Source organism: Erpetoichthys calabaricus, chromosome 17 (genome assembly GCF_900747795.2).
Source record: "Erpetoichthys calabaricus chromosome 17, fErpCal1.3, whole genome shotgun sequence".
Classification (NCBI taxonomy): domain Eukaryota; kingdom Metazoa; phylum Chordata; class Cladistia; order Polypteriformes; family Polypteridae; genus Erpetoichthys; species Erpetoichthys calabaricus.
The window spans coordinates 11,710,997-11,721,515 of NC_041410.2; the positions used below are offsets into that span (position 1 = coordinate 11,710,997).

At 43.5% G+C, this 10,519-nt stretch overlaps 1 protein-coding gene across 1 annotated transcript; it reads right to left on the minus strand.

Moving 5' to 3' along the window:
* Nucleotides 1-947: 947 nt before the first annotated feature.
* On the minus strand, nucleotides 948-8,853 carry p2ry11 (purinergic receptor P2Y11). Its single transcript, XM_028823898.2, has 2 exons — nucleotides 7,991-8,853; nucleotides 948-4,881 (listed from the first exon to the last, which is right to left on the minus strand). Exon 2 carries the CDS (start codon nucleotides 4,869-4,871, stop codon nucleotides 3,936-3,938), a length of 936 nt encoding a protein of 311 aa, XP_028679731.1. The 5' UTR covers nucleotides 4,872-4,881; nucleotides 7,991-8,853; the 3' UTR covers nucleotides 948-3,935.
* Nucleotides 8,854-10,519: the final 1,666 nt, after the last annotated feature.

The window sequence follows — 10,519 nt, forward strand, 5'->3', positions numbered from 1 at the left end:
ACGATCTCTCTGTCTTATATGATGGCCGTCACAGAGACTAGTGAACTCTGTCATAGGACTTGGGCACCGTAGGGAGGTGCGATTCTGAAACCACATACAGCACTTAACTGCATTTAGAATAATAAAATCATCCGAGCTCAGATCACCATGGAGATGTTAATAAAATGTTATGACACTTCGTCTTTGTACGTTTCCCTTTGATTTGCATATTGTCTTTCCTGAGCTCTACTGTACTGTATATTGCTATTTAACTGGTTTCTCTTTAAATGTAATACTCAGAGACGGGGCCCACAACACACTGTATGCTGACAAATTCACACCCGTCTCCATGAGCTGGCCGAATTTTTACAACGATTTCAGAACATTTACAAAATCCAATACCAAGAAAAAGGGTCTCAGAGCTCTGATCAGCGTGGAGATGTTAATAAAATGTCAGAACGCCATCCATCCATTTTTCAAACATCCATTTCCCTCAGTGGGGTATAAGGAGATGGAGCCGATTATGACAGCTTGTGCCAACTCGTAACACAGTCAGCGTCTGCTCAGAGTCCTCAGACCACTTAGCCCGCGTGTGTTTGGGATTGAAGAGGAAGCACAAGTACTCACGTGGATATGAGAAGAACGCACAGACAGGGACTCCCCAAATACTCAGATGCTGCGTTATGAAGCCGCAGTGCTTACCGCCGTCAATTGAGATTCACTCTTCCCCGAAGTCTGACGTTCAATCTGCAAGATATAAAGCCATTCAGTTAATCAATCCGTCTGTGTTCAGTATAGCGCCTTTCTGACGTGACACTAAACAATGGAATGGAGTGACTGTTCGTTTTGAATTCTGCGCTTAGTGAACTAATAAAAACAAGCAGGCCATTAAGCTCAATTGTGTATAGCGCCGTTCCTTGAAATCCGACATAAAGTCCACCACATAAATGCTTACACACACAGAGCTCTGGATTGCTTCACATATTTATTGTACCATAAGATTTAAATTCACTTTGTCAAACACACGATTGTACAGTACAATGGCAGTGAAGCGTCATTGTGGGAAATTCTGTTGCTGAACATAACACAAAATACCTAACAACGAGAACTAAAAAGCTATTAATGTAAGCAATCGAAGTCACTACATCTCAAAGTCAGTTATCTCATTAATCCTCAAAAACAATTCTAAGGATTTGAACTATCTTTTTATATGTAAACAAAACTGAATAGTAGTCAATACTAATACTAATACTTCATCTTGTGCATCCATCCAATCACCTTCCAAGTCAGCTTAGTCCACCTGCGGAGCCTGAAGAAACTACAGACTGGCCCACCGAGGATAAGGCGCCAGTCCGTCTCATGGCCCCCTTGTTCACAGCAGGCCACTTTAGTGGGAAGTCTTAGGGATGTGGGATTAAAAGCGGAGCGCCAAGCAAACACATGGATGAGGTTGGTCATCCTTGCCAGACCACCCCAATTCTGTTGGCTGCAGCTCGAAGTCGGAGATATTTTGTTGACATTTTAACCATCTTAATGTTCCAAATAGTTCAGTTTTTGGCCCCAAAGTGATGAATGTAACGCTTGAGGACAGAAAACGTTACGCTGATTTGTAGGAGAACATGCAGATGGGACTCCCACCTCCAACAGAACTGCACCCTGGTGTGCTGTGCCAACGTGCCGGCACATTCCTTCAGTGAAAATCTTCATAAATTTAAAACATTCCACAGCATTGCATCTCATGTAAGAAACTGAACCTGAGTGTTTTACAACAAAGAACATTTTTATAAAACCAAATACTCCATTCTAAATGTGTAAATCCTTCTAACGATATTCTAGCACAGTGCTTCCCAAACTCGGACCCCCTGTGACTCCAGGTATTTGCTCCAATCAGCTTCTGTTTTTAATTGGACTCCTGGGCTAATTAAGTGAAGTGTTATTTCCCCAAGTTTTGTGTTTTGGAAACAATATAGAAATTAGAAAACCCTAACCCTAACCCTAACCCCATGTTTGGTTAAAAAAAAAATATATATATATATATATTAAAATTTACCAAGCAGTAATATGGGAATCCTCCACAAAAACCCGACCTGTACCTCACAGTGGTGTGGGAGTGTAACGTCAAGTAGGGTAAGCTCTTTGAGGCTACGCCATCAGTGGAGTAGGCCTCAGCTGAAGTACCACTTAAGGCGTTACGTGAGGTGGACAGGCTCAAAGAGGACCCTGAAAATAGCGGCTAACATAGGCAACAGTGAAGTAAATGTAGGCAGCTTTGACAGTATACACGGTCAGAAGGGCGATTTGGCACGTCAGCTCGACTGCAGTTTTGGTCAGCCTGCTGCGGGCACACTTATTAGACCCCACGTCGCGATCTTCGTGCCTGTGGACATTGGTTCGTGTGCCAAGAGAGAGTGGGATTTGTTGCACAAGCATCTCTCACTATAATCCACTACAAGTGAATGTATATTATTGGTGGCATGGTGCGTCTTTTCCAAGTCCTGCGGCGATGGGAGAGTGGCGACGGGCACAGGTGGAGGATACCACTGGGAGTGTCTAGCCACAAACCTGCACATAGGCAGCTCAAGTGTGATGGCCGCTCGTTGCAGACCTGGAACTACTGCAATGTCCGTGTCCTGCTTGAGTGGCAGAGCAGCCCTATTTAGGGATAGCACTGCTCTCCTCGAGAAGAAGGCGAGGATAGAAAAGATTCCTCAAACAAATGCTAGTTCCATCTGCTCCTACTGGTAGACTGCGACCAGCTGGATATCCAGTTTGCGGTTGAAACCTGAGCAAGAGTAAGAATAATCGCCAAGAGCGGCCAACAATGTCCGTACCTTTCTCGACAGCACAGATAGTCATGAGCGAAGGACAGCAATAATTGCCAGAGAGCTATCTCGATACAATGTCGATACTTTCTGCATGTGTGTATATACTAATTTAGACTTTTATGCACTTTTAATTAGAAATTTTATGCACCTCTAATCATAATTTGTGTGCATATTTAATCAGAATCTTTCTGCACTTTTAATTGAATGTAATTGATTTTAACTGTGTGTTTTTATTAATGTCTTGTGCATCGTATTTTCGTTCTGCAGCACATCTTGGATGTTCTGCTGAATGACAAATAAAATTGAATTGGAATTGGATATTGCTGCACTCAGCGAAACACGTATTTCGGGTTACTCACAGGTCACAGAAGCTGGAGGTGGAAGCCAACCTGAAGACGTGTGGTGTTACGATACAATTTTATCAACTCGCTCTGAACCGGTCCACCTGGCGACGAATCTGTCATGAAGGTGTCCAGCACTTTGAGATGCAGAGCTAGGAGGATGCAAAGGAAAGAAGCAGCAAGACAGCTAGCCAGTGGCGTTTTTACGTGTGACATCTGCAGCAAAACCTGCAAATCCCGAATTGGCCTGCACTCCCACAAAACTATGACGAGATCCGTCATATCGATGGCTCAGTCCATGAATATGGGAACAATGCATTTACTGACTTGTGGGTCTGACACTAACGTAGTTGCAGCCTTTCATGATTCCGTGTTGTTTGCCAGCGTGTCTGCTCTGCTTGTTTTAAATTGACATTAATAAGACACAACGAAGGGGGAAAACTGCACAGAGAAAGGGCAAAATAGAACGAAATCATCAAAAGAGAGTTAAGCATTTAAATCTCTAGCAAAACCAGAAATATTTCTAAATGTCTTATAAATGTAAAAATCATGTTGCAGTGCTTGTCTGAATATAGAATAAGAGAAATTAATTAAGTTAATTAAATGAGATCAATGTTATGAGGTGTTGTCACTGGTTGGAACAAAAACCTGCAACCACAAGATCGAGAGTGGAAAGCAGTGTTCTAGCAGATAGTCACTAATCACCTGGCACACAAACTTAAAATGATACAAAACTGAAAGTCAGACCCAATGGGCGCTGCCCAGGCTGGGCTTTGAACTCGTGCATTCCTTACGATTGCCCGCCTGGCCTGCTGTCAGTGCTCAGCACCTCCTTCACGCAGCTGCAGATGTGGCGCATGCTGTCAAAGACCGAGGCGTACAGAAGAGGGTGGATGCACATATTCAGGGTCACAAGCCCCTTGGTCACTTGATAGGCCTGGAAGACCCAGGTGTGCCCAGTGTTGTTGATTCGGTGGTAGAGGTTGATGTTCCGGAGGAGGTGATAGGGAATGAATGAGATGGTGTAGAGCAGAATCACTGTCAGGATCATGAGGCCCACTTTCCTCTTCTCCGTTTTCGAGATGTTGTTGTTCTTCCAGACTACGCATAAAATACAGACATAGGATCCAAAGGTCAGCAGGAAGGGCAGGAGGCACCCAAAAAACACTAAAAACAGGCTGTAAGTTAAATACGTCTTCAGGTTGGCATCCGAGGCCGAGCCCAAACACTCGGTGCAGTTGCTCTTTGGCGTATTCGTCTCAGAGAACACAATGGTGGGAGCCGATATCCCTATGACCACAATCCACACCAGCACGCTGCACAGTTTGGCGTGCCGGGGGCGCACTTCAGAGTGAGCAAACAACGGGTGCACAATCCCAACGTAGCGATTCAGGCTGATGCTGGTGATGAAAAAGATGCTGGCGTACAAGTTGCACGTGAAGAGAAAACGCTCGATTTTACAGACAGGCTCGCTGAAAATCCAGTTTTTGTTCAGGGTGTAGTAGACCACCAGCAGCGGCAAGGACAGGACGTAGAGCAAGTCGCTGACCGCTAAATTGAAGGAGAACACCACACCCGTGTGCCAGTTACGCCTCTCGCGGGTTAACAGGAGCCAGATTGCCAAACTGTTGCCTGCCGTGGCCAAAAAGAACTCCACTCCATAAACCGGAGGCAGGAATGACGTTTGAAATGTGGTGTTTGATGACTTGCAGGACTCCGAAGCCATTCTTGGGACCCTAAGGGGAAAACAGGCACAATATTAAACGTGTACATATACTGTACTTCTGCAGGGCAGCTTACAATCGGTTTTGTCTCCTTTGTTTTTTCAATTAGATTACAGCCAGGTGAAGTGACCTGCTGAGGGTCACACAGTGGTGTCAGCAGTGGGATTTGAACCCGCGGCCTCAGGGTTTGAAGTCAAAACCGTCTGCCTACACCCCACCCCCATTAAATAACATTTTCCTGACTTGTTTTAGCTGATGCCTTTATCGAAGGCGACTTACAGCATTTGAGATACAATTGCTTTCATTTGTTCTGTTTTTTTCCCAATTACAGCACAGGCAGGTGAAGTGACTTGCTCACAGTGGTGTCAGCAGTGGGATTTCAACTGACAACCTCAGAGTTCAAAGTCCAAAGCCTTATCCACTACACCAGGGGTTCTCAAAGTCGCTCCTGGGGTTTCCACTGTGGCTGCAGGTTTTTGCTTCAACCAGATTCCTAATCAGTGACACCTCATAACACTGAGCTCAACTAATTAGCTGTTTTTTTTTCTCTTCTCGTATATTACATTAACAAAGCAGAGCAGCGTGATTTTTACATTTATAAGACATTTAGAAATATTTCTGCTTTTGCTAGAGATTTAAATGCTTAATTCTCTTTTGATGATTTCATTCTATTTTGCCCTTTCTCTGTGCAGTTTTCCCCCTTCAGTGTGTCTTATTAATAATGACAATGAGCAGAGCAGACACCCAGGCAAACAACACGGAATAATCAAAGGCAGCAATTACTTTAGCGCCAGGCCCACTAATTAGAAAATAGTGGATTAATTAAAAAATTAGAACACCCGGAAAAATAGAAAGAACATTAAGATGAAAATATTGTTAAAAAGGAAACAAATACATTATTACCATATATAACTTCTTAGTATATTTTAATATGTATATATATATATGTATATATGTCCTGCGGTGGGCTGGCACCCTGCTCAGGATTGGTTCCTGCCTTGTGCCCTGTGTTGGCTGGGATTGGCTCCAGCAGACCCCCGTGACCCTGTGTTCGGATTCAGCGGGTTGGAAAATGGATGTATGGATGGATGGATATATATATGATGAGCCCAGAATTAGGGCGAAACACGTGTCGCGTACTCTTTGCATTATCCATCCATTTTCCAACCCGCTGAATCCGAACACAGGGTCACGGGGGTCTGCTGGAGCCAATCCCAGCCAACACAGGAACCAATCCCGGGCAGGGTGCCAACCCACCGCAGGACACATACAAACACACTCACACACCAAGCACACACTAGGGCCAATTTAGAATCGCCAATCCACCTAACCTGCATGTCTTTGGACTGTGGGAGGAAACCGGAGCGCCCGGAGGAAACCCACGCAGACACGGGGAGAACATGCAAACTCCACGCAGGGAGGACCCGGGAAGTGAACCCAGGTCCCCAGGTCTCCCAACTGCGAGGCAGCAGCTCTACCCACTGCGCCACCGTGCCGCCACTCTTTGCATTATTTGACAGTAAACTATTTCAACCATTCTATGATCTGCTTCTCACAACTGAAAGAGGGCACCGTGGCGGATGTTAGCCGACTTGCTGACCAACCACTAGCGTTACCTGGTAGGTAACCACCCATACAATCAGATTGTGATTCAGACTACGAATGCCATGAATGTAATTATCCCAACCTACATGCTGTCAAATGAACAAACCACACGCCGTGACGCAACGTTAAAGGCTTTGCCTCTAGCGCTGAGGTTGAGGTTTGGTTCCCCGAGAGGGGGGTGCAGTGAGTGTGTACGCCTGATGAGCTCAGAATTAGGGCAAAACACGTGTCGCATACTCTTTGCATTATTTGACAGTAAAACTGTTTCAACCATTCTATGATCTGCTGCTCGCAACTGAAAGAGAGCACCGTGGCGGATGTTAGCCAACTTGCTGACCAACCACAAGCGTTACCTGGTAGGTAACCACCCATATAATCAGATTGTGATTCAGACTACAAATGCAAGGAATATATTTTTTTTACCAAAGCTAGTTTTCTAATTTCTATATTGTTCCCAAAACACAGAATCTGGGCAATACCAGCATAACAGTTCATTTAATTAGCCCAAGATTCCAATTAAAAAGAGAAGCTGATTGGAACAAAAACCTGCAGCCACAGGGGGTCCCCAGGACCGACGTTGAGAACCCCGGCACTACACCACACTGCCTACCTACATTTAACCTTAAATAACATTACAATTACTTATTTTGACTAAGTTATCCAAGGTGATTTACAATATTTGAGATACAATTGGAGACATTTTTTTCTGTTTTTCCAATTGGAGCGCAGGCAGGTGAAGTGACTTGTTCACGATCACACAATGGTGTCAGCAGTGGGATTTGAACTCACATCCTTAGGGTTTACAGTCTTCTCCACTACACCGCACTGCCTGCATATAATAATCAGCCATTTACATTATAATTACTTATTTTTGCTGATGCTTTCATCCAAGGCAACTAACTTCCAACATTTGAGATACAATTGGTTACATTTCTTCTGCTTTTCCACTTAGTGTGATCATGACTGCTCGTGTCAGGATTTGAACCCAAAACCTCAGCATTCAAAGTCCAAATCCTTATCCACTATGCCACACTGTCTGCCTATACTTAGCCTTCAATAAAATTTACATTACAATTACTTATTTCGACTGGCACTTTTATCCAAGGTGACTTACAGTATCTGAGATACAACTGCTTTCATTTCTTCTGTTTTTCCAATCGGAGGACAGGCAGATGAAGTGACTTGCTCACGGTCACACATTGGTGTCAGTGGTGGGATTTGAACCCGCGACGTCAGGGTTTCAAGTCTTACCTACTACACCAAACTGCCTGTCTATATTCAACCTTAAATAACATTTACATTGGCTGATGCTGTTATCCAAGGTGACTTGCAACATGTAAGCTACAACTGATTACATTTCTTCTGCTTTTCCAGTCAAAGCAGTTGTGGTCACACTGTGTCAGGATTTGAACCCACAACATTAAGCTTTGACGTCCAAAGCCTCATCCACTACACCACACCGGCTGTGGCTTTCTATTCTTAAATGAAACAAAAGTACATTTCTTATACTTCTTACCTTGATAATGTTTTTCAAAAAAAAAGTGAAATCTTCCAAATGGAGAAAAGATGCAAAATGAAATGAAAAATGAAAAAGTCACCACGTCCGATCCACAAAGATGAGGAGACTTCAAAACCGCAAATCACCAGACAGTTGTGACAAGTGCCCAGTGGATTAAAAAAAAAAAAAGAAAAAACACTTTTAAGTTTAAAAGGAACTTTTTAAGGAGGACAATTAAAAGGAGGCGACCACCGCTACGGATGCCCTTCTACCATTGCATGTTATTGATCAAGAGAATTAAAAATGAATACTTTCTTTTTAAGGTGTGCAGAAGTGGGACAAAGTGGAGTGCAAGAAGATGTCTGCGACACTTTTATACGGTGCCAGTCTGTCCGTATTTCCGCTGTTGGTTTCCTGCACTCCTTATTGTACGTATTTCTAATAGCAGATAATTGGCGTCCGTTCTATTTAATGTCTTAATAAAAATTGCGACCGAACGTGCTCTCCTGTCAAGAAACGGACACAGGACACGAATAAAACGTTAGATATAATAAAGGATGCCAACGATTTTTATAAATCAGAGAAGAGAACACAAAGGTCAGCAGTTGTTCATTTTCTTCTTGCATTCCTTTGCTTGGACATTTGAAAAAATCAAAAATTAAAGAATATCGCCGAACAAACTCCGGTGCACCGCTTTGTCAACAAGTCCAAGTGGTGCTCCACCTGTGAATTCTAGTAAGTACTACTGCACGGACCGAAAGATTTAGACCGTTGCGTTGCAAATTCTAAAATGCGAAATCTCACAAGAGACGAGCAGAGGAGTCCGCGCGCTTCTCCAGAGACTTTCTATTCTGCACGGCAGCGCAGCGCACCGCACGCATTCCTCCGAGCCCCGTGCAGCGCCCCACCCCCGAGGCTCACAAATTGCACTCTTTAAAATTCGTGGCTTCCTGTTTTTTTTGACGATTTTTTTTAGAAGTTAACAGATGAGCCACGTGGTGTCGGACGCGCCTAAGCATATAACGCAACGTGCGATCTGTGGAACTGCCCAGCACTGCCAGTCTATGTAGCACCGCGGGCAAGAAAGAAGTCGGCAGAAATCAGAGGCAGTGAAATCAGTTCATCGAGCAGGCGGTCACACGGCGTTTAGGGGGCACGAGGGAATAAATTGTAAAGGATAATGATGAGCCCGAAGAAAATTGTAAAAGTGATGACATTGACGAACTGTGATAAAACACACGTATAGATAGATAGATAGATAGATAGATAGATAGATAGATAGATAGATAGATAGATAGATAGATAGATAGATAGATAGATAGATAGGAAAGGCACTATATGATAGATAGATAGATAGATAGATAGATAGATAGATAGATAGATAGATAGATAGATAGATAGATAGATAGATAGATAGGAAAGGCACTATATGATAGATAGATAGATAGATAGATAGATAGATAGATAGATAGATAGATAGATAGATAGATAGATAGATAGATAGATAGATAGATAGCCCAGGCCTAATGTTACTCGATAACGTTGACCTTTTTTGTAAGTCGCTTTGGAGAAAAGCGTCTGCCAAGCAAATAAATGTAAATACTTGGGGGCTCTGCCCCCTGCTCTCTTCGCCCACCAACTCCCGGCACAGCCACTTCACAGCTCTGTAGATTGCGTATGGGTCATGTATGCACTATTTAAACAGATTTTTATTTTCATGGGAACTGTTACATTTGCATAATAGAACTAGCTATTTTACATTACAGCGAGTAATTAACCATATTAAAAAATAGTCAGGGTGGCGCAGTGGTAGCGCTGCTGCCTCGCAGTTAGGAGACCTGGGTTCGCTTCCCGAGTCCTCCCTGTGTGGAGTTTGCATGTTCTCCCCGTGTCTGTGTGGGTTTCCTCCGGGCGCTCCGGTTTCCTCCCACAGTCCAAAGACATGCAGGTTAGGTGGATTAGCGATTCTCTTGGCCCTAGTGTGTGCTTGGTGGGTGGGGGTTGGCACCCTGCCCGGGATTAGTTCCTGCCTTGTGCCCTGTGTTGGCTGGGATTGGCTCCAGCAGACCCCCGTAACCCTTTGTTCGGATTCAGCGGGTTGGAAAATGGATGGAAAAAATAGTCAACATCATAAATTGAAAGAAAACCTATATGCATTTGCATCATTTTTATTATGTTCAAAATAAGCCAATTATTATTATTTATTTATTCGCTACCTGTAAAGCTTGAGTCATATTCTGACCTGGTAAATGAATCGGTAATGATTGACTTCGACTGTGCATTGACAATTGCATTAAATGCCACCTGCTTTCCACTGCACTAACGTACCGAGTATCTAAATATGCTTGAACTTCGTCCCGAGTGATTTTTGGATACATTCGCGCGTACTCTATCGTGCCCTTTATGAATGTACTTGTAGATGTACTTAATACTCATAACCAATGCACAATACTCGACATTAATATGAATGGCACAATATTAAACATTTTACAAATACTTGTACTTCTGCAAGGAAACTTACAATCAAATTTCTTTACATTTACATTC